Genomic DNA, 25,261 nt, shown 5'->3' on the forward strand with positions numbered 1-25,261 from the left:
GACTCTAACCAACACATGTATGTCTGAATGTTTCACACACCTTGCTGGCTCTGACTCTAACCAACACATGTGTGTCTGAATGTTTCACACACCTTGCTAGTAATTTCTCTAACCAACACATGTGTGTCTGAATGTTTCACACACCTTGCTAGCTCTGACTCTAACCAACACATGTATGTCTGAATGTTTCACACACCTTGCTGGCTCTGACTCTAACCAACACATGTATGTCTGAATGTTTCACACACCTTGCTGGCTCTGACTCTAACCAACACATGTATGTCTGAATGTTTCACACACCTTGCTAGCTCTGACTCTAACCAACACATGTATGTCTGAATGTTTCACACACCTTGCTGGCTCTGACTCTAACCAACACATGTATGTCTGAATGTTTCACACACCTTGCTGGCTCTGACTCTAACCAAAACATGTATGTCTGAATGTTTCACACACCTTGCTGGCTCTGACTCTAACCAACACATGTATGTCTGAATGTTTCACACACCTTGCTGACTCTGACTCTAACCAACACATGTGTGTCTGAATGTTTCACACACCTTGCTGACTCTGACTCTAACCAACACATGTGTGTCTGAATGTTTCACACACCTTGCTGACTCTGACTCTAACCAACACATGTATGTCTGAATGTTTCACACACCTTGCTGACTCTGACTCTAACCAACACATGTGTGTCTGAATGTTTCACACACCTTGCTGACTCTGACTCTAACCAACACATGTGTGTCTGAATGTTTCACACACCTTGCTGACTCTGACTCTAACCAACACATGTATGTCTGAATGTTTCACACACCTTGCTAGTAATTTCTCTAACCAACACATGTATGTCTGAATGTTTCACACACCTTGCTAGCTCTGTCTCTAACCAACACATGTATGTCTGAATGTTTCACACACCTTGCTAGTAATTTCTCTAACCAACACATGTGTGTCTGAATGTTTCACACACCTTGCTGGCTCTGTCTCTAACCAACACATGTATGTCTGAATGTTTCACACACCTTGCTAGCAATTTCTCTAACCAACACATGTATGTCTGAATGTTTCACACACCTTGCTGACTCTGTCTCTAACCAACACATGTATGTCTGAATGTTTCACACACCTTGCTGACTCTGTCTCTAACCAACACATGTGTGTCTGAATGTTTCACACACCTTGCTAGCTCTGTCTCTAACCAACACATGTGTGTCTGAATGTTTCACACACCTTGCTAGCAATTTCTCCAACCAACACATGTATATCTGAATGTTTCACAAACCTTGCTAGCAATTTCTCCAACCAACACATGTATGTCTGAATGTTTCACACACCTTGCTAGCTCTGTCTCTAACCAACACATGTGTGTCTGAATGTTTCACACACCTTGCTAGCTCTGTCTCTAACCAACACATGTATATCTGAATGTTTCACAAACCTTGCTAGCAATTTCTCCAACCAACACATGTATGTCTGAATGTTTCACACACCTTGCTAGCTCTGACTCTTACCAACACATGTGTGTCTGAATGTTTCACACACCTTGCTAGCTCTGACTCTAACCAACACAAGTGTGTCTGAATGTTTCACACACCTTGCTAGCTATGTCCCTCACAAATACAGGTGTGTCTGTGTCACAAACCGACAGGAGCCCAGGTTCAACGATATCTGGAGCTGTTTTTGTCAGAAGCAACAAGCATTCGGTTGCCGATTTTGTCATTTCATCTTTCACAGTCTGAGGCGTTACTGTTGTGTCAGCCCCAACATCATACAGAAACTTGAGAAGACATTTCAGCAAGACGTTGGCATGGACTGGGATTCTCGGCCAAACAGTCAACAGTAGAGACTTCAAAATCAATAACGCATTCAACCTGGACGTCTCCTCGGGGCCATCATAGATTTCCAGGTAGTTGGAGACAAGACCCATGACACTGGTCATGTGACACACAACACTGATGCCCATGACGTCAATGAAAGCTGGTATGTGAGCAGTTAGCGAGCGGCGCAGGTGGATGTTGTTCTCCATTTCTGAATCGTAAATTATCATCTTGAAGATTTCGTCATGCCTGAAACAAAGAAGACATCTTGATGATTGTAAATAAGTACAACTGAGCTTCTGCTTCTGCCAGGCCAGGTAACTGCATCGGAACGGATTACCTGCCATAAGCCAGTTGGCATTTCAAATGACCAGACTTTTCTCTGGTTGTAAACAAACATGTCAAACTGAAATCAGAGCAGTTTATGCTAATGGAAGTCATTCAGTGTGATTCACAAATTTGTTTGCATAATTATACTACTAATGTCCTAATGGCTAAAATCCCAACAGTGAGGAGTGTGAGAAACTATCTCAAGTAAATGTTGAATTCATAAAAGTCTGCAGAATAAGGCAAACTTACTTCATGAATGACTTTCACTGTGACCTTGACCTTATACATAGGTCACTCACAATCCTTAGTTTCCAGGCTTATATTGAGAATGACTTCGACTCTTGACATGACCTGAATGTGCCAAAATGATATCCCAAGGTTACAACGGAGGTCTAAATGATATGTACATGGTATGATATCCTCGACAAAACCAAGCATCTTTTGGTTTCAATATGTAAATTGTATAGGCTACACACAGAAAATAGGTCAAGGTGCCCTACTTTTGATATCAAAACATTGGCATCACTCGCCAATCGTAAGTTATCAAACAATATAACAATATGACCACTACAGCCAAAATGTTAAACATACTTTACTAATGACTTTCACTGTGACCTTGGTGATCACAAGCTTTTCACATCATGTCCCCACCTCATGCAAGATGTAGCACATTTCATTAACATACAGGAAATGAGTTATTGTTTAAATGAAGTTTTCTTTAGGGCATGATATCAAAGATGACCTTGACCTTTGACATGACAGATCAATGGCGTCAAACATAATTCCTAGGGCTATAATGGAGACATACCGGATATGATATCCATGGGATGTTCCAATCTCATTAAAATCAGATCTTAGTTCTCGCTACCGCCGAACAAAGATCTGAGGACATCCCATTAGGGGTCACATCAGAACGACCTTTCAACTGACCAATCAGAGCATCGCTTACCCGACCATGATAGTGACAATCGGAATGTGATTGCTTATCATGCAACCTCGAAAACTTTAACTCAGGGTATTCTGAAATAGTTACAGGCTTAACGACTGAATCCATACAATCTAGACCATCTATTAGCTATTCTAGAATGTTCTTTTGTTCAGGTTTTAATTTCTTTTTATTGAGAATTTGTCAAAATATGTTTCAAAGTGTAGTTTCCAATTGAAATTAGTGCCGTAGAGCGAGAGAAAACTCCCTTCTGATTGGCTTATGTTGACTTTTTGTCAGTCATTTCATTGGCCGGTCAAAGTTTGTGCAAGGTCGGTCTGACATGACCCGTAATGGGATGTCCTCAGATCTTGTTTAGCAGTAGCAAGAACTAAGAACTTTATTTAATCAGATTTGGGATGTTCAAGTGGTGTGTGGCTTCAAAAGCACAGTGGAGTAGTGGCTGTCAAACTCAGATAAAACCTAAAAGCATCACCATTTACACAGGGCTGCTTAAATAGATAATTTGTCCTTTTTTGGTCAGATATCATTTTGCACTCATGACACTCATTAAAATTTCAATTTTGTATGTGTATATATATATATGTACATACTACTCCACAAGAGTGACTGAGTGAGTGAGTGAGTATGGTTTTATGCCACTTTTAGCAATATTCCAGCAATATCACAGCGGGGGACACCAGTAATGGGCTCATACATTGTACCCATGTCGGGAATCGAATGCGGGTCTTCTTTATAACATGCTTCGTTTGATGTATATTCTTACAAACTGTAACTTTGATATTAACAACACAGATTTTATCCATGTACTTAAATCAACATGACAGAGTGTTGTTGTCTCCTCCAAGCCATAATTCTGCATCTACCTGAGGCAAGAGAGTTAACTGACTTAAAAGTGCAGTTTCCACCCTTGCCAAACAACTATGAGTTATGTCCCTTCTATGCCTCTCCTTGGGATCAATCAGATTCCACCTCACGTATCACTTGTATTTGCTTCAAAGAAAATGGCGGCACCCAGTCAAGATAATCTGATCAATAATCAAGATCTATATTGTGATAAAACCGGGTCTTACATCAAATCACGTGAGCACCTTGATTAAAAACATGAAAAGATTTAGAAAATATCTGTTGACAGCGAGTTGGCAGTGCAAATATTTTTGCAAATCCAGCAGTCAGCCAAAATCTGCATTACAGGATTTCGATTTTGTTGCGCGATTGTGATTGAACTATGCATAGACTCTTTGTATAGACTCATTAGTCCAGCCAAAGCATAACTCCATAATACCAGCCTAGTTCGGCTTGGAGGAAAGATGTCTTCCCGAAGCAAGGGAGTTAACAGCATTTGCTTCATACAATATGGCGGTGCCCAGTCAAGACGATCTGATCGATAGTCAAGATCTATATTGTAATAAAACGGGTCACCCTGTTTACAGAAGTAATAGGAAACACACTTAGTTTGGGGCCTTATGCTACTTCTGTTGAGTAAGTTACCCAAAGTACTAGTTGAAGGCAGGTAAATATACTAGCCACATAAAGAAACTGTGCATGGAGAAAATATATTCTGGATTGAAATACAACACAGCAAGAACAAAATGATGCAGACGCTGTAGCAGCTGAATGATCGGACCATAAGAAAATGTCAACGGGACCTGAACAACATCAGTTACGATGACGTCAGAAGATCAAAATGGAGTAGGGGGTCATACGACAAAGTCACAAAGTCAATAACGGGTATGACCACCCTGTGCGTGAATCACAGCAGTGCATCGGCGACGCATGGAGTCCACCAAATGAGCATAGAAGGCCTGGGGAATGGCCTGCCATATCCTCCTCAAATCCTGTGCCAAGTCACGGACGTTATCTGGAGGATGTGGAACACGCAGACGGTGCTCCATTTCATCCCACACATGCTCTATTGGGGAGAGATCTGGAGAAATTGCAGGCCATGGCAGTAACATGACATTGTTATGGTGAAGGAAATCCATTGCGACCCTAGCCGTGTGAGGACGAGCGTTGTCCTGTTGAAATGTCAATCCCGGGCCATGACGTTGCAGGAAAGGAAAGACCACAGGCCTCAGAATCTGATCTCTGTATCCAACACCGGTGAGATTGCCCTGAACAACCACCAAAGGGGTTCGGTGCCGTGCTGTTATCCCACCCCAAATCATCACAGAGCCACCTCCAAAACGATTCCTCTCCACAATACAGTTGCGTGCATAATGTTCTCCCAAACGCCGGTAGACACGTTGGCGCCCGTCACTGTGGGAAATGATTCATCTGTAAACATTTCTCCACCATATTCGAGGTTGGCGAACATGATTTCGACACCATCTTAGACGGTTGACTCGATGACGGTGTGTCAGGATGGGACGTATGGCAGGGCGTCTTGGTCGAATCCCGTACTGACGGAAACGATTACTGACAGTGGGTCGTCGTTACTGCCATTTGGAACCCGTGTCACAGATGTGTCACTCGAATCTATCTGTCCTGTCTTGGCGTTGTTACTCGGGGATGTCCTGAACATGGGTGGTCGGCAACTTCATTTGGGTTCTGATAACGCCTCACCAATGCCAATATCGTGTTACGATGGCATTGGAAATGTGTTGCCACCTGTTGTTGCCTCATTCCTGCTCGGATCATTCCAATGGCTTCATGACGCTGTGCAGCTGTCAATCTTGGCATGATTTGCTTGTGATATGCTTGTGTCTGCGCCTGAGAATTTTTGAATGACCACAGATCATGCTTTCCAAAGTGACAGCGAATTTTGAGTTGCACATGCTGTGTACAGCTGCACAGGATGCACGTGCAGTAACACACTGCACGTCCATAGGCCCCCATCAATGACGTCATATCGCATGGCACGTGCATGAGCGTTTGAATGTCTCCAATAATTACTGTGTTCAAACCTATGTTTCATATATGGACGGTGTGCCCTTATATCTATATTTTCTCCGTGCACAGTTTCTTTATGTGGCTAGTATATCTTCTTGGTTTGGGCGATATTTCATATTTTCTATTTTACCATCAGCATCAGCATCAACTGTTGCCCTCTTCTGTGGTAACAAACCTCCGGTAACGACATCCCATTCTTCTCATCTGAGCAAGTTTGACTGTATCACTTTGAATGGTTGGAGTGAAATAAATTGGGAGATCTCACTTCCTAAGTAAGGGGGCAGTGGGATAGTCTAGTGGTTAAAGGGTTTGCTCGTCACACCGAAGATCTGAGTTCAATTCCCCACATGGGTACAATGTGTGAAGCCTACTTCTGGTGTCCCTCGCTGTGATATTGGAGGAATATTGCTAAAAGCGACGTAAAACCAGACTCACTTCCCAAGTTAGACCTGCTTTGAGGTTTTATTTCTTTCACATAAGACCAAAGGTTTTACTTTGACTACTATATAAAACCTGCTTTGAGGTCTTACTTTTGAACCATATCAATTGAATTCATATTTTTTATTTGTTAAAAGTGAAGACATTTCACATGAAAATTCCATGACATGAATCAAACCTGCAACCATCTATCACATTTAGTATTTTAACCCAGTGTTTTACCACTGAGACACCAAGCGAGGAGATAAAAGAAAGGTCCACTGAGCACACGGGTTGTTGACAGAATGCCTCGCCCCCAGGATGGTGCACATGCAATGCCGTTACAACAACTGCTAGCATATCAATGCGCCTTAGACAAACACACTTGAAACTGTGGCATAGGTATCAAATACAACATATTTGAATAATGCATGTAAATCCTTAAAAAAGTACCAGACCTTGAGTAAATTGTTCCATCTACCATAACATGCACCAAGTATCACTCTGCAATGGTGACCGCCTCATTGGTCTAGTGGTAGAGTGTCCGTCTGGAGAGCAGAACGCCCGGGGTTCGATCCCCGGCCGCGTCATACCAAAAGACGTTAAAAGATGGTACTTGTGTTACCCTGTCTGGCGCTTGGCATTAAGGGGCTAAAACAAGGACTGGTCGGCTCGGAGTCAGTATACTGTGTCTGAGTGGGGTATTCATGTTAAACTGCGGCATGGTATCTCAGTGAGCTAGCACTATAAATCGGCATCAGGACTAATACAAGCAGCCACACACACACACACATACACTAAGTATATAAGTGCAATAATCTTGGACGCGACATTAAACCCCATTTCACCTCACCTCACCTCTGCAATGGTGTGCCAGTTCTTAGATCATTAATGCACACATTACCTGCTCATTTTTCTTGAACTTGCTGATGTAGCTGCCCTCTCCACAATACGGAGGACGAGGAGCAGCGCCGGGTGGAGGACCGTCATCAAGGTGGTGTTCTTTGTGTACAGCTGATGCTTCAAGGCTTCATACACGACGTCAGCCCGGCCATACCAGCGTAGTTCCTCATGCGACACATTCTGCATGATGTGGTACAAACATTTCACACCGACAATCTTGTTCTCAACCGTGAAATCATCCACCATATTGAGAGGCAAGGGTAGAACCTGTCCTAGGTACTCACGGAGCCAGGGGGACTTGGTGTGAAGCAGCACCCACACAAACGAAGCAACAGAAACAGGGTTCCTACGCCAGCTGTCCCTGGTCAGTACGTGTTGTACTATAGCCAGGTACTGACCGTACAAGGAGTCTGCTGGAGAAGGCAGGTCATGCTTGGTTCCAGTCAGGCTAACCTGGACAGAATGACAATAAACACAGCCATAGAATCAAAAGTCAAAATTGTCAAATCAAAAAGAAAAAATGTCATAGTCCTATGGTTCTATGATTATGAACTTCAATAACTTGAAATTATTGAGATAATTGATACCTGATTGATTACAATACAGTTATTTCCTAAAACTGAGAAATATTCATCATTGCTCTCCACCAAATAAAGACAACCTAAGCTGTGTGGATTTGGATGAAATCTAATATTATGCTACCACTAGTCACTGACTTATGTACATAAGGTGAAAGTAATTAAAATAAACTGAAAAATGTCATCATGGTCATATGTATGAAGACACTTAGCATGGAAATGATTAATCAATCTGAATAAAACAATTCTATAAAACGATATAAAAGGCATGCAGATCAGATCAAGCAATATATATATACCAATATCATTTGTTAGTTACTATATTTATTTAAATGAAACAACTATTAAATAGATTTATATAGAAATAAAATTAATTGATTTCCGATTTTAACTTTTAATGGCCAGTTTGACTAGGTGGTTGGGATGACCATACATTCATGTATAAAACGTCAAAGCAAACGGAAGGATGTAAAGTCTTTACACTATCCGCCATATGAAATCATGATAATTGTGATATTCTCAATAATCCTCATGTTTGGTGTGCAGAGATTGTCTCTATGATAATTGCTTGTACCCCAAACCCATTGTTGGTGATTTTCTTTTTGTTGCTAAATGTTTTCTCGAACAAATAGTTGGTTCAAAGTTGTCGTCATACTTTTTTTTAACATATACTCTGACTGAAGTATAATACTTTGATTGCGGACCTGTGAAGATCCGGGGTGGAATAGGTCTTCAGCAACCCATACTTGCCATAAAAGATGACTATGCTTGTTGTAAGAGGTGACTAACGGGATCAGGTGGTCAGGCAAGCTGACTTGGTTGGTGCATGTCATCGATCCCAATTGCGCAGATCGATGATTATGATGTCAATCACTGCATTGTCTGGTCCAGACTCGATTATTTACAGACCACCGTCATATAGCAGTAATATTGCTGAGTGTGGCGTTAACCAACCAACCAACCAACAAACTTCGACTGCAGTTATTCCCCATTGACTAATATATATATATATATATATATATATATATATATATATATATATATATATACCCACCTGGAGGAGGTCAGAGTATGCATCTACTCTGTACAACATCTTCAACTGCTGCAGCACCTGTGTGGCCTTGAGGACAGAGTTGGTGCTGGTCCATAGATTCTTCACCACATTCCCCGAGGCCAAGTGTACTACATGGGGATTTATCTTTCTCAATGTTCTTGTAACTGCCGCATCTTCAGGTGATATGCACTTCAGTAAGCAGAGGACACTCTCCAAAACATTTCCTGACAGCGCTGCCCTACCTCGGAAGACGTCCTTGGTATACTCTGAAGGTTCGACTTCAGATATCTCACAATCGACTGCTCTGTTAATTAACTGATTTAACGTTTCATGTATTGACACTGAACCTAAGCATGATATAACATAAGTGTTTTCGGCATTTTCAACTTGCTTGTTGAAATTTGTCAGTTCAAATTGAAACTGATCTTCGTTAGTTTCCTTCACAACTAATTTCAGTCGCTCGTGCAATGTCTTCCCCGAGAAGGCACCTTCGTCCATCGTAATGTTGTTGAAGTTGACGAAAACGCTCAAACTTTACTTGTACTGTCAGTTCAAAACACTGCCTTGACAGCCATGCTCTCTCTGACGACGCCTAGTGGGGTAAAGAGGAGAAATGGAGTTACCTCCCCTACGGTTAGCACCTCATGTGTGAGGGTTTACCAGGGATCTCTCTTAAATTCCTTTTCAGACATCGGGTTTTGCAGTTCGTTTTGACTGAGACTTTCTATGACATTTATGACGTTAAGTGAGAGGAATAATATAAGTGATTACAACTGACATGAAATAACTTTAGTGTTGTGACAATGACAAAAATGAAAATACGATACGCACATCGTTGGCAAACTGTACCAATGTGGAAGGGGTTTATGCTGGAAAAGAAATAATTTTAACGTCTTTCTTTCAAATCATTCTATGAGTGGCACAGAATGCATCAGTCAACCCTTGCAAGATATCGGATGGGGTCATCTCATGTTCACTAAAAAATGTTTTCCTTTATAGTATCTTTAACGGCTTCTGTGACCTTAACGACTACTTCCATTTTTTTCTGCAAGGAGAAGATATTTGACAATATGGTTGAGGCGTGTAAACTGAAGACAGTAAACGTAAACATACCCTCAGCAAGTAAAACACGTTCTAAAATCGCGGAACAGTGAATATCCTATATGGAAGATATACATGTGTTTCCTGAATTGCACTGGGATTTGGAAAACACTACTGGGGAGACTATGCCTTAATGTCTGTACATGTATATGCCTGTCGATATGTTCAGTGAAAATATAAATACTGAAAAATAAAAATAAATAGTTCTTGAAACTAAATTATTTCCATTGAAAAATATCATCTTGAAGTTAATTCGTGTATACTTGATGGTATATATGGAAGATATACATGTGTTTCCTGAATTGCACTGGGATTTGGAAAACACTACAGGGGAGACTATGCCTTAATGTCTGTACATGTATATGCCTGTCGATATGTTCAGTGAAAATAAGCACCGTATTACATGAGTTGAAGAAATAGTTCTTGAAACTAAATTATTTCCATTGAAAAATATCAACTTGAAGTTAATTCGTGTATACTTGATGGTATACATGATTTAATGTTATCAAAATTTGAGGCACAAGAATATTTGTAACACACATCCTCCCCTATATTTGTTTTTAGCGAATTAGTCTAGTATCATAAGATCCCCCTTATACGGCTCAAGATGTATTGTGTAAATATCTGAATACGGAATTCGAAAGAATGTCAAAGTTTTAAGATGAATATTATTTAAAGCCAACACCCAATTCATGTAAATATTGATGTATGTGTTAACAGCCAATGTGGTCTGATTATTAATATTATTCATTTTAGAAAAAAAAGAAATTACCATGATTACATTGAAAACAATAAGAGCAATTTTCCTCAATGTACAGTCATTTGGTTGTAAAAGATGAATTCTAACTGCCTGTCTACAGTACGTTCATAAAAAATGTATATAACAATGATATATCTAGCATTGCCATCTATTTCTATGCACATTCTTTTCTAATCTGTATTTACTTCCAACAAAACAACTCCCGACATTAAACCAGTGTATGTTTCGAACATACTGTTATACATGATACAATAGTTTGCGATAAGCGAGACATATCATATATGCCACATACTGATATCTATGTCAAAATATAACATATCTGAGTTAAATAAACAACAATACCAGTTCCTGTAAAAAAGAATTATCCAAATCAGTTTACAGCTTTTATACCGATCAACTTAAATGTTGTCGATTAATATGTAATTCACGATGTAAGGCGTTGATATTCAAACCCGGATGTTGATGGGAATGCACACAGGTTGACGAACACATTCGCCCTCCAGCGTCAACTGTGTGGATATTCCCGCGGAGCTTTGTTTTCTAAGAAGTGGACTTCACACCCGCGCGGATTGTCTACGTTGGTTGAATGATTCCTGGAAAGCGGGGACTGTTTCGTGTTATAAGTGCACTGGTATATACCGCTATACTGCAAATAGGGTGTGAAAGGGTCAGGCGCAGAAATCTCCCAAACTCAAAACTTTCTACCATTGATTCATACGAGGTAAGTGTACTTATCGTATCTCAAAAGGTGAACATTGTTCGACCTACTACAGTTTAGGTCCAGACGCTGGATGTAATGCCTTGGGTGGAAATGTGACATATTTGGTATTTTTTTAACAGCGAGACAGATTGAATTATAACCTGATACCCGAATACCATCTAATTTTTCACCCTTGATCCCTCTTAAGCTGATACCCGAATACCATCTAATTTGTCACCCACGCGGATTGTCTACGCGGGTTGAATGATTCCTGGAAAGCGGGAGCTGTTTCGTGTTATACGTGCACTGGTATATACCGCTATACTGCAAATAGGGTGTGAAAGGGTCAGGCGCAGAAATCTCCCAAACTGCCTTGTAATGCCTTGGGTGGAAATGTGACATATTTGGTATTTTTTTAACAGCGAGACAGATTGAATTATAACCTGATACCCGAATACCATCTAATTTTTCACCCTTGATCCCTTTTAACCTGATACCCGAATACCATCTAATTTTTCACCCTTGATTCCTCTTAACCTGATACCTGATACCTGATACTCATGACAAAATTCCTTATACATATTGTTTTTATTAATTTCGGCCAAATCGTGTGTGAAGCGATCGGAAGATCGCACAACTCACCGTTATTAACAGCAACCACGGTCAGAATACCGCTATTGACGCCTTGAAACGAACTTTAGTTGACAGAGAATGGATACATATATCATAAATGACATACTTTGACTCGTTAAAAGTCATATTTGTTTTTGTTTGACGATTCTATGTCAACATGAAATTCTCGCGATCACGCGATCACGTGCGCGTGAGCCTTGACGGTGACTTGTCAGACTGGTTCCATGTAAAAAATAATACCCGAGAATAGCGATCAGCTGCTTCGCTTAGGGTTATTAATATTTTAAATATGTTTAGTAAAGGCTGCATATAATTAAGAAAATATTGGAATATATTATTCCTGATAAAAAAAAATAGTTTCAGATACAATTGTTGTCGATCCTTGCATTAAAAATCCTATAAAGTTATATCATTGGGTGTGTCTTTACCGAATCACCGGTCGATTCCAAGAAAACGTGTGTACAGCTGATTGCTGTTTCCGGCTTAGTTTACGAGAAAATACACAAGGTAATCTTAATCCCTAGATATAAAACAATGCCTCGTAATGTTCTCGTAATACGTAATCAGGTACAACTTTGACCTCAGACCTCCACAGACGCCATATTTATTGAAGGGGATTACATGTACAATAAACAAGCTCGTCTCAAAGGTAACTCAGTGTCACTTGGTTAATTGACTTCTCACGAATCAAAGATATTACCACCAGCGGAAGTGTACTGTCCGGATAAGTGAGACAATTTTGAGTGCATTTCAGTGTTTTGTGTATGAAAATGACCGTCCGGTTCCGGAAACTGAATTTCCGGATATACGGGTAAATTTATATAGTAATTATTTCGTTTTGAATGAAAATCGTCCGGGAACCGAGGTTTCCGGATATCTGAAGTCCGTATAAGCGGGGCACGACTGTACCATCTAATTTTTCACCCTTGATCCCTCTTAACCTGATATCCGAATACCATCTTATTTTTCACCCTGGGTCCCTCTTAAGCTGATACCCGAATACCATCTTATTTTTCACCCTGGGTCCCTCTAAACCTGATACCCGAATACCATCTAATTTTTCTCCCTGGGTCCCTCTTAACCTGATACACGAATACCATGATCTATTTTTTCACCCTGAGTCCCGCCTATATCACTGCTAAGTCCCCAATATCCTATAAAAAGACACACGAATCCCGTGTACCAAAAGGTGAGGTCGGGTGAAATGGGGTTTAACGTCGAGTCAAAGATCCTTGCACTTGCCTACCGTCGTGTGTGTGGCTGCTTGTACAAGTTCAGACTGATCTCGATTTATAGAGCTTGTCCACTGAGATACCATGTTGTAGTTAAACATGAATACCAAACTCAGACACAGTGTACTGACTCCGGGCCGACCAGTCCTTGTTTTAGTCCCTTAATGCACAGCGTTAGACAGGGTAACAACAAGTACCATCTTTTAACGTCTTTAGGGGACGCGGACGGGGATTGAACCCCGAACCTTCAGATCTCCGCGCGGACGCTCTACCATTAGACCACGGAGGCGGTCCTCATACCAAAAGGAAGCTACTCGTATTCAGAGGGTATTCTTAACTGGGGTTCATTGAAAGCAGATAAAGTCATATTTGGTACACAGATTCAACGTTTAAAAAAACCATTATTTGACCTTTTCGATATTTTTCAGTAATTTAACTTTAACTCGCATCCTTTTCTCAATGCTTTTGAGTTCAGAGTGCAATTTAGAGTGAAACATTAGATGGTATTTGGGATTCAGGAGAAGGGGAAGCTGGCATCCCCCAAAAGGGGGTTTGCAGCCTATATACTGAACACGAGCCGGTCATTCTTTGTTTTACCCCTTTAACGCTGAGCGCGTATATTCTTTTTACATCCATTCGTCTTTACCGACATTGCGTTCTCAGGACAAACTCTCTATCCACTACACCACCGAGGCAGTCTCATAGTGTTGGCAGAATATTGAATATGTCCTCAACATTTTTCACACGTTGATGTACCAGGTCAGTCTGATACAGGATACTATTTGAAAACATACGTTGTTTCCGGTTTCGAAAGCACGCGAAAGTGTTTCTGTCACATGCCCGATTTACTGTTACCTTGAGTGACATCACACTTAAATCTGCGCGTAAATGCTAAGTGATTGTTACAAGCTGGATTCGTACTTGCCTTTTACCCATAGCTGTGTTGTTATCAAATATATTCACGATTGTAACACTAGTGGTTATAAACGTCCAGTGACGTCATCCCATTGTCACCTGGAGGTTTTATATCTTCTAAAAAATATCTAGTGACGTCATCCTATTGTTTTAAGAAGGGGCGTAATATGGAAAACCCTTCTGTCCGAGTGATATTCAACAGAAGGACTCCCTGTCCCAGGTATATTCAACAGAAAGACTCCCTGCACCGGGGATATTCAACAGAAAGCCTAGCTGATCAGGGATATTCAACAGAAAATCTGATTCATGAGATTTATATTTCATTTGAACACAATCCATTTGACACATTACAATTCTAACTTCAGGAAATATCCGGAATGGTTTATGCCAAGTGATGTAGGGCAATTACATGTATGCCAGCAAGATATATTTTACGCCCGTTTCCTAAGGTTTCACTGAAGTGTGTTCGAAACATACAATTGTTGATACTTGTGTCAGATTCTTTCAACACAGATAAAACACTGTCCAATGGATTTGATTTAAAATGTAAACCCCTTTCTCTCGAATTCGTTCTTCCACCCTTCCTCTCACATGGGCCGTCGGACCGTGTGATGTCCCCTTCTCCTCGTGTTTATATACTAAACCAAGCCTTTGGAATAGTTTTTTTAACTTCACATAATAAATCCGTTATTGTATGACCTCAAACCATCCCATTATGACTCGAGACAAACCCCTTTAGCAAGGAATACATTATGTTAAGATGATATTTTTGTATGTCATATTCACCGCAAATGTACGATACTTGGCATATATATGGTGTGTTCTAGAAATCGCAGATCATTATACATCATACGAAATTATGAATCCGTGTTAGAATTCGTCTTCAGCAACCCATGCTTGCCGTAAGAGGTGACTATCGGGATTGGGTAATCAGGCTCGCTGACTTGGTTGATGCGTCTCATCGTATCCCATCGATGCTTATGATGACAATCACTGTTTTTTCTGGCCCAGACTCGATTATATATACAGACAGCCGTCATATAGCTGGGATATTGCTGATGGAAGTATTAAAGTACAAACACAACAAAACCAAATTGTAACAGTCGTTGCGTGAACCCAGCCTAAATTACAGATGTAAGAAGGTGCCTTTTCTTTTACTTGCTTTGTAATAAAAACACACCGCCGAAGGAGGGTGTTGTGGACAGACCGCGAGCGAAGACCTGTACCATACCATGTGATGGACCGGAACAGCAAGTACGCCCGTACTTCCGGGCTTCCACGTTAAAGTCTTTAAGTACCGAGAATGAGGTCATGGTGGATGTAGTAATACCTGAAGGGGAAAAGGTCAGATTGCCCGAGGTGTTACTTATTCACTTATCCCCCGAGGTCTAACTACTCCTAATAAGCCCGAATTCGTGGACCGACTTACAAACTTATCTTCCGAGACTGATACACACATGATACAAATATGTTGTATTTATTTGATACCTATACCCCTGTTTAAAATGGGCTCGTCTAAGGCGCATTGATATACCAGCACAGGTAGTAACGGCATTGCATGTGCACCATCCTGGGTGGCGAGGCATTCTGTCACAACCCTTGTGCTCAGTGGACCTTTCCTTCATCTCCTGCCCTGGTGGCCTTGTGGGAAAACACGGAGTTAAAATACTAAACAGGACAGTACTTTAATCAGTCAAAACTCAGCATTAGGTCTTAGTTATGATTTAAAGAAAAAACATAGGTCTTACTCTAAAAAGCAAAACATCAAAGCAGGTCTTACTTCGGAAGTGAGACCTCCCAATGTATTCAAGCATTAAAGGTGATTAAGTCCAATTTACTCAAATAAAAAAAACAACCGAATAGAACAATGGGATGGCGTTACCGCTATAATTCCGGAAGGGGGAAGTAGGACTAAAAAAGTATGCTGAGGAATATGGCGAAATAGAACACTACATTTCTATATCTTCCAATCGTGGTAATAAATTAATTACAGTCAAACTGAAACAATTCCATCACTTGCCAAGACACCCATGGAAAAAGTCAAAACCGATACGTATTCCTCACTTAGATCAGGCAATCTTGACGTACACAGTTCATGCAGAGTCTATACTTGTCCCTCACCAGAAACCATGACAACGTACAAAGTGAGGTTTTCCATGCTCCGCACAACACCCTCCCATACAGAGTTCAAAACCTGTCCGGGGGCACGGGTGGCCCGGTCGTCTGAGGCGCAGCGATTCGCTGTGCAGAGATTCGTCCTTTGGGCACGCCAGAAACCTATGATTGTGGGTTCGAGTCCCGGTTCGCCCCGATTATGTTTCTAGGTTTGTCAGCACCTTACCCGTACTCGTTGGTTTCACCGAAGTGGTAAACGTCTGAGACCTGCATCCACTCCGGGCTTCCCTCCCACATAAAGCTGGAATACTGTTAAAAACACTCACTCACAACCTGTCCTGCTCAGACCATCGTGGCGGACGTGTTACAGAAATTAAACTCGATTCACGAATAATGAATTAGTTAAAGGGATAACATCAGGGCTATTATTTGTATTAATTTACTGAAGTACTGATAATGGTGTCGAATATTAAATTGTTTTGTTCAATTATTAATATCATATCACAAACTTATTTCGACTTAAACACGTGTTTGGGTTGGAAGACAATACACGTTTGTCATATTACCTTAATTATCGGAGTTGACATTTATCAAAAGATGGTAATCGAATTCATTTCCGACCAGTCCTTGTTTTAGCCCCTAAATGCCGAGCGCCAGACAGCGTAACAACAAGTACCATCTTTTAACGTCTTTTGGTATGACGCGGCCGAGGATAGAATTTTGAAACTCATCGGTATAACTGCACTGGGGTCTTACCTAACTTTCTTCAAGACAGCTATATATACACGTCACGTGCACTTCATTGTTTCCGGATGTTTATGACATGATGCCCCTACATGATGTGAGTGTTTTTGCAGATCAAGAGATGGAGATGGCGTGCTGCGTCGACTGCCCCAAACGCTACTTGGTGGTGTTCCTGGGGTTTATCGGGCTTCTTGTCTCCATTGGTTTCCGCACGTGTTTTGCTTTAGTCATGGTTCACGTGACCAATCACACATCAGCAGAACGAGACGATGATTCCTTGTTTCGCAATGTAAGTGGTCAGGAGCGCTGCGATATTTATTTAAACAATAATGATTTTGATTGACTTAGTACAAACTGAGGGAAGCAGTGATCGAAGGCTTTACTATCTTAACCAATGAGGAGTGTTTTATCCGACTTATGAACCGTCGAAACAACATTTGTTAATATTTGTTCAATATTATGAATAAAATTGCGTTACGGCAGTCAAAAGAAACGCTCGTATGATTTTTCTGGCTAGGAAATATTCGCAGAACGTGGCACCTTCTAATGAACCACATATATTTCATAAGTTCTGTGGTCCAATTGTTAGAATGTATGACTACAGATCTGGAAGCCCGTGAAGATCCGGGTTAGCATTGGTCTTCAGCACCCCTTTATTGTCTTAAGTTGCGACTAACGGGATGGAGTGGTCGGGCCCTGTTCAAATGATACAGGGGCGGTCGGGCAGTCTAGTGGTTAAAGCGTTCGCGCGTCTCGCCGAAGACCCGTGTTCGATTCCCCACATGAGTACAATGTGTTAAGCCCATTTCTGGTGTCCCCCTAAAAGTGGCGTTAAACCATTCACTCAGGTTGTAGGAGATTTTTACCACTACCTCTAATACTGACAAATGCGTTACAGTTGCGGATCTGTATGGTTGGGTCGAGTAATGTATTGAGGTTGGCAAGATGGTAAGAAATATTCCCTTCTTCTAAGGTATGGCATATTCCCTGTCATGCTGGTTGTCGTAAATATGTTATATCTGGTAATTAAAACACATATTTACATATTTTTGTTCAGTTCTTTCATAACTCATACGGATATTCTTTATTCTCCGTGACAGTGCACAACAACAGGCACCTCTCGAGACCTGCAGCTGAACATAGATCCAAGTCGTGTGTTCCTTTTGCACACTGTATTCTACTGTGGTGGCTTCGTAACTCAGATACCAGGCGGTATTCTGGCTACCAAATACTCCTCCAAGTGGTAAGTTGTATCCTTCAACAATGGCGGTCTAGTCACTCAGATACCAGGCGGTATTCTGGCTATCAGATACTCCTCTAAGTGGTAAGTTGTATCCTTTGACTATGGCGGTCTAGTCACTCAGATACCTTTCGGTACTCTTACTACCAGATACTCCTCTAAGTGGTAAGTTGTATCCCTCAACAATGGCGGTCTAGTCACTCAGATACCTAGCGGTATTCTGACTACCAGATACTCCTCTAAGTGGTAAGTTGTCTCCTTTGACAATGGCGGTCTAGTCACTCAGATACCAGGCGGTATTCTGGCTACCAGTTACTCCTCTAAGTGGTAAGTTGTCTCCTTTGACAATGGCGGTCTAGCCACTCAGATACCTGGCGGTATTCTGGCTACCAAATACTCCTCTAAAAGTTAAGTTGTATCCTTCAACAGTGGCGGTCTAGTCACTCAGATACCAGGCGGTATTCTGGCTACCAGATACTCCTCTAAGTGGTAAGTTGTATCCCTCAACAATGGCGGTCTAGTCACTCAGATACCAGGCGGTATTCTGGCTACCAGATACTCTTCTAAGTTGTAAGTTGTCTCCTTTGATAATGGCGGTCTAGCCACTCAGATACCTGGCGGTATTCGGGCTACCAAATACTCCTCTAAAAGTTAAGTTGTATCCTTCAACAATGGCGGTCTAGTCACTCAGATACCAGGCGGTATGCTGGCTACCAGATATTCCTCTAAGTGGTAAGTTGTATCCCTCAACAATGGCGGTCTAGTCACTCAGATACCAGGCGGTATTCTGGCTACCAGATATTCCTCTAAGTGGTAAGTTGTATCCCTCAACAATGGCGGTCTAGTCACTCAGATACCTGGCGGTATTCTGGCTATCAGATACTCCTCTAAGTGGTAAGTTGTATCCCTCAACAGTAGTAGTTGGACATACTGTAGCGGTGGCACAACTCGTCCAGCGGGTCACTGCTGCACCATCACCTGCATCACTGGTGTACATTGTCGGAACTGAATACATACAGCTTGTAGGCATAAACAAGCCACTACAAGACCTACACTTAACTGTATCATACTTTTTGATACAGATAAAACACTATACAACAGCCACAGTAAGAGAAACAGAAACTTGCGCCATCTTGCTTCCCTGATAACCTGTCCTGATGATGGCAGAATGAAGTTCATGTTCATAAACCCACTTCTGGTAACAACAGGGATTGTCTACAAATAATTCTCATTGTTCTGTAATGTCTTGCGATTATGATAATCATTTTTTTTACTTTTTTTTTCATTGCATGATTTATGTCCTTGTTTTTGGTTCGGCCCCCATTGGTGTCGGCGTCCGTCCTATTCCGAGCAATAATTTGACAACCGTTCATGATTTATCTACAAAACTGCACATATTCATTTGTCAGCTTAACTGGTTCCTTTATCATTTGTCAAAAATGTAATTTTTATGTTTCCATGGACCAACAATTCTAGGCTTCGTTTCCGAGCCATGGCCATGTCAAACAATCTTTGCATGAACTTTTGCCTTTTCATATTATACTAATTTCATTTTTTCATTTTAATTTGTGTATCCATGGAAACTATTTGGACTTAGTCTCAAACAAATAGGGTCTTTTCACGCCAAAACTCTACTGCTAATGAATATTTCTGCATGAGACCATGACCTTTCCAGGCGATAATTTGCTAGTATTGTTTACAAACACATTGACAGTAACAACCTGAACTAATGTATCAAAAAAAGGAGAAGAAGCGGTTTTTGAGTAAAAACACATTCTAGTTGTACATTGTTTCCTCTTTCGCGAGCGTATCATTTCACATTGTCTCCTCCTCTCCCAGGGTGTGTGGACTGAGTATAGCCGTGAGCAGTGTGCTGTTCCTGGTGCTTCCCACGGCCATCCAGTACAACCTCCCAGCTGTGTATGTCATCAGGGTCCTCCAGGGTCTAGCCGAGGTAGGTTGTCGTCACACAGCTGTGTATGTCATCAGGGTCCTCCAGGGTCTAGCCGAGGTAGGTTGTCGTCACACAGCTGTGTATGTCATCAGGGTCCTCCAGGGTCTAGCCGAGGTAGTTTGTCGTCACACAGCTGTGTATGTCATCAGGGTCCTCCAGGGCCTAGCCGAGGTAGGTTGTCGTTACACAGCTGTGTGTCATCAGGGTCCTCCAGGGTCTAGCCGTGGTAGGTTGTCGTCACACAGCTGTGTATGTCATCAGGGTCCTCCAGGGCCTAGCCGAGGTAGGTTGTCGTCACACTGATGAGTATGTCATCAGGGTCCTCCAGGGCCCAGCCGAGGTTGGTTGTCGCTACACTGCCATCTCTCTGTATAAAGTCATACCTTTGGTTCTAAAATGCCGGACCTAAAATTGTGCGCATGGTGTCAGGCGATCAAGCAAATACTAGTATCAGGTAATAAACTAGTTTCAATGTGTGAGAAATCAAACATGACACGTTTCGCCATAAACACAATATTCCGCTAATCACTGGTAATTTTTCGCTACCATTGCGCATATGCACTATAAGGAAGACATTTGAGTGAGTGAGATGGGTTTAACGCAGCTTTTAACAGTATTTCAGTTTTATCACGGCGTGTCAGCTTAATGTGGGGGGAAAGCCCGAAGTGATGCAGGTCTTAGACGTTTACCACTCCAGTGAAACCCACGAGCACGGGTATGGTGCTGACAAATCTAGAAACATAATCGGGGTTAACCGGGATTCGAACCCACAATCATAAGTTTCTGGCATGCCCAAGGGACGCAACTCTGCACAGCGACTTGCGGCGCCTCAAACGACTGGGCCACCCGTGACCCCTGAAGACATTTGGAGTACAACGCAGGCCTTGAATATAAGCCTAGTTCTTTGAAATAATAGAAACCATTTGTATGTGGAACAAATTCATACTTTCACTGTAATTATTATGTGGAACATCTGCTCTGAACTCAATAGTGATATGTCTGGCTTATGATGCATAGTAATGTCTACATGTAATGTCTAATGTCTGTGTTTCAGGGCTGCTCGGTGCCTGCTCTGAATGGCGTCATATCTGCCTGGGCCCCAAAAACGGAGAGAAGTCGGATGATAACCATAGCATACGCTGGTAGGTGCTCTAACTGTTTAACAGTAAGAGTACATACGCCCGCACGCCCGCACGACTACACGCCCGCATGCACACACACATAAACACAGACGCATGCTAGATGTTACATGTCAAGTCCTGGATCGATTAATCAGAAACCAGGCTTTACGAACACGAGCCCAAACAGCCACTCAAATCGCTGTTGCATAGCTGTCAACCCCTGGATGTCCAAATGAGCGAGAAGCCAGGGTGCAGGGGGTGCAAGCCCCGCTGGGTACTGGGCCCACTTGCACAAAGCGATCTTAGCGCTAAGATGATCGTAACTCCCATACTTTAACATAGGCTAAAAATAGTTGTAGCTAAAATCGCTTTGTGCAAGTGGGCCCAGGGCTAAACCCTGGTGGGGGGCGCAGGGGGTCTAAGCATCCCTGGCGAAAACTGGTTTTAAATTATTTTAAGACCATTTTAATGGCCTTAGAGAGTATGTATTCTGAAATAAAAACAATAATTGCGCGAAAGGGGAAAGAATGAACCCAGTCTCGCCGTGTTGGTTGCAATCGCGATAAATCGAAAGAGAAAAGCGTTTCAAAATATTTTTATCTACATTTGATATGAATGCGTGAGAATTTCCCAACCTTGCGTGTGAGCGTGACATAGGCGATAAATGCACGTGACTCACGCGAGATGCGTGAGAGTTGACAATTATGCTGTTGACTAAAGTCAGAGATGCTAGTCTGCATGTTCGGCGACAACATGTTGTACTACCGTTAACAAACCGACACATTCTAGCTAGATGCCACTGGTGTTTAACCAGAGCGTACAGACTGGGGGAATCGATGGTCACGTGTCATGTTTGTTGACGGTCCAGATTCTGCGTGTCTGGAGGCGTCCTAACAAACGTCATGCGAACGTAAACGTAATTTAGACAACATGACAGATTTGAAGGAGGGGAATGTCTGTCATGACATTGGGTGGGATTACAAAGGCTGCCAGAACGCCGCCTCATATCCTCCATGGAAGGGTCACTAGACAGCATAGTCGAGAAATGATCGGGCGGCATGATCCATTATTCATCAGTTTATCTTAGACGTTCATGTTTTGACTTTTGACTACAAACTCTGTCGTCTATCTTGGTTTTTTACCCTTACAATGCACCGTCAACATGTCGACTCCTCTTTGTATTTCAGTAATCATCTATTCCAAATATATACCCTTTTATTCTGGAGAGTGTATTGTAAAATCCTGTAACAAAATGTACACGTACTGTACACGAAGGCTAGATGACTAGTACACTATGTTACACTGTTACAATATTGCAACTCTACTCTTCCAGTAACTCGTGAATAGACAACCCATGCTTGTCGTAAGAGGCGACTACCGGGATCGGGTGGTCAGTTTGTTGGTTGATGCCCAATTGCGTGGATCGATGCTCATGATATCAATCACTGGATTGTCTAGTCCAGACTCGATATTTACAGATCCATATGTCATTTCATATACTGTAACAAACTTGTAACAATAGCATACAACTTAGTCATATTTTGATATTTCATTTTTATGCGTTGGATGTGTAAGCACATACTAATATCCAAGTATTTTCACACATTTATTGTATGTTATAAATATTATTGTTGTTTTTTTATAAACAATTGATATTTCACATGTAAAGTTGACTTAATGAGCATACGATTTATAGACACAATTTATGGATAACAACTTCTTTAATTACTGTAAAGGCGACGTTTCGGTATAGATCCCTATGATGACAAGCAAAACTGTCTTGTTTGACAACGGTATAAGGATCTGTACCGAAATATCGCCTTTACAGTTATTGAATAAGTTGTTATCCATAGATTGTCTACCTTTTCATCCGTCAACTTCTAAGTAATGCCTATCACAATTGATATGCTGTAAGCTCCACTGGAAATTTCACAATGCAGGTGCATACATCAGCCCCGCCATCGCCCTTATCACAACGGGCGCTTGTTCCTGCTACGTCAGCTGGAACAGCATCATCTACATCTACGGTACGTGTCCACTTACGTCTTGATAATTGTGAGGCTTTAAATTCTGTTACAAATTGTTTGTACCTATTTCATGATATCAACTGTTTTATGCCCTGGCCCTGCAGGTGCGTGTGGTGTGGTATGGTCACTGGTCTGGATGGCCTGTGTCTATGACAAACCGACACTTCACCCTAGACTGGGGGAGCGGGAGAGAGGACTGTTCAACACAGATCACGTCGCCATTAACAGCCCTGAGGCGGAGGTACGGTGCCAATCTGTGTATTAAATCAACAAGACGTCAAACGTCTGTACAACCCACATCCACAATGACACACAACGCTTTCCTCGTTCTCTCATCGATTACAAACCGTGTGTTTGTTAAGTTTAAACAATTCTTCATTGAGGGCGAGGGGCGGTCGGGTAGCCTAGTGGTTAAAGCGTTCGCTCGTCGCGCCGAAGACCCGTGTTCGATTTCCGACATGGGTACAATGTGTGAAGCCCATTTCTGGTGTCCCCCGCCATGATATTGCTGGAATATTGCTAAAAGCGGCGTAAAACCATACTCACTCACTCACTCAGTGCCATACTATGAAGGTGTGACAACAGATCTTGGCTGATGACAACTTACGCATTCATTATAAAGTCCTTTTCTTTGTGAGGTGAGGTGAGGTGAAATGTGGTTTAACATTGCGTTCAAGATTATTGCGACGAGCATGCGCGCGCGTGCATGTGGCTGCTTGTACTCGCCCGGACTAATGCCGATTTTATAGTGAAAGTCCACTGACATACCATGCCGCAGTTTAACATGAATACCCCACTCGGACACAGTAAACTGACTCCGATCTGGCCAGTCCTTGTTTTTGCCCCTTGATTCCCATCGCCTGACAGGGTAACAACAAATACCATCTTTTACATCTTATCGTATGACGCAGCCGGGGATCGAACCCCCAACCTTCCGCTCTCCAGGCAGACGCTCTACCACCAGACCACAGAGGCAGACCTTTGCATTGTGTCGCCTATTATAAGTTATGAGTAATTGAAATAGAACGGGTAGTGTTTCATTTGTTCCGTCTCAATCTTGTAGGAGGAGATAATTCCGTGGAGGGGTATCCTAACGTCACTTCCTGTGTACGCCATCATTGTCGGCGCCTTCTGTCGGAACTGGATCTTCTCAATGTTGATAACACAGCAACCCCAGTACTTCAAAGAGGTGTTCCACATGACCACAGCTGAAGTAAGTATGTCCACAGGTGACGTAACTTAAAGATATCCAACTGACGAAGGTTTGCCCACAGCAAAAATAGGGATTATGTCCACACTTTAAGTATGAATGCCCACAGCTAATGTAAGTGTGCCCTCAGCTGATGTAAGTGTGCCCACAGCTAATGTAAGTGTGCCCACAGCTGAAGTAAGTTTGCCCACAGCTAATGTAAGTGTGCCCACAGCTGAAGTAAGTTTGCCCACAGCTGATGTAAGTGTGCCCACAGCTAATGTAAGTGTGCCCTCAGCTGATGTAAGTGTGCCCACAGCTAATGTAAGTGTGCCCTCAGCTGATGTAAGTGTGCCCACAGCTAATGTAAGTGTGCCCACAGCTGAAGTAAGTTTGCCCACAGCTAATGTAAGTGTGCCCACAGCTGAAGTAAGTTTGCCCACAGCTGATGTAAGTGTGCCCACAGCTAATGTAAGTGTGCCCTCAGCTGATGTAAGTGTGCCCACAGCTAATGTAAGTGTGCCCTCAGCTGATGTAAGTGTGCCCACAGCTGAAGTAAGTTTGCCCACAGCTGATGTAAGTATGCC

The 25,261-nt window shown here is 42.0% G+C and overlaps 2 protein-coding genes across 2 annotated transcripts in view; one reads left to right on the plus strand and one right to left on the minus strand.

The window, feature by feature from the left end:
- Nucleotides 1-1,203: 1,203 nt before the first annotated feature.
- Nucleotides 1,204-9,510, minus strand: LOC139466246 (TELO2-interacting protein 2-like). The gene is made up of 3 exons (XM_071248157.1): nt 8,944-9,510; nt 7,313-7,764; nt 1,204-2,072 (listed from the first exon to the last, which is right to left on the minus strand). Exons 1-3 carry the CDS (start codon nt 9,439-9,441, stop codon nt 1,565-1,567), a joined length of 1,458 nt encoding a protein of 485 aa, XP_071104258.1. The 5' UTR covers nt 9,442-9,510; the 3' UTR covers nt 1,204-1,564.
- A 1,940-nt stretch (nt 9,511-11,450) lies between these two features.
- The window catches only part of LOC139456448 (uncharacterized), a 43,191-nt gene continuing 29,380 nt past the window's right edge, over nt 11,451-25,261 (plus strand). The window contains exons 1-8 of the mRNA XM_071238163.1: nt 11,451-11,525; nt 17,257-17,432; nt 18,244-18,386; nt 20,223-20,337; nt 21,392-21,479; nt 23,399-23,485; nt 23,590-23,726; nt 24,549-24,698. Of these exons, the coding sequence (XP_071094264.1) occupies nt 17,265-17,432; nt 18,244-18,386; nt 20,223-20,337; nt 21,392-21,479; nt 23,399-23,485; nt 23,590-23,726; nt 24,549-24,698 (888 nt within the window). The 5' untranslated portion in view covers nt 11,451-11,525; nt 17,257-17,264. The remainder of the gene's footprint in view (nt 11,526-17,256; nt 17,433-18,243; nt 18,387-20,222; nt 20,338-21,391; nt 21,480-23,398; nt 23,486-23,589; nt 23,727-24,548; nt 24,699-25,261) is intronic.

Source organism: Haliotis cracherodii, unplaced genomic scaffold (genome assembly GCF_022045235.1).
Source record: "Haliotis cracherodii isolate W230 unplaced genomic scaffold, xgHalCrac1.p SCAF_1, whole genome shotgun sequence".
Lineage (NCBI taxonomy): Eukaryota > Metazoa > Mollusca > Gastropoda > Lepetellida > Haliotidae > Haliotis > Haliotis cracherodii.

Coding starts and splice junctions, on each gene's coding strand:
- LOC139466246 (XM_071248157.1), bottom strand. CDS start 9,441: ATGGACGAAGGTGCCTTCTCGGGGAAGACATTGCACGAGCGACTGAAA. Junction 7,765..8,943: donor CATACTCTGACCTCCTCCAG/GTGGGTATATAT, acceptor CATTCTGTCCAG/GTTAGCCTGACTGGAACCAA. Junction 2,073..7,312: donor AGTTCAAGAAAAATGAGCAG/GTAATGTGTGCA, acceptor TCTTTGTTTCAG/GCATGACGAAATCTTCAAGA.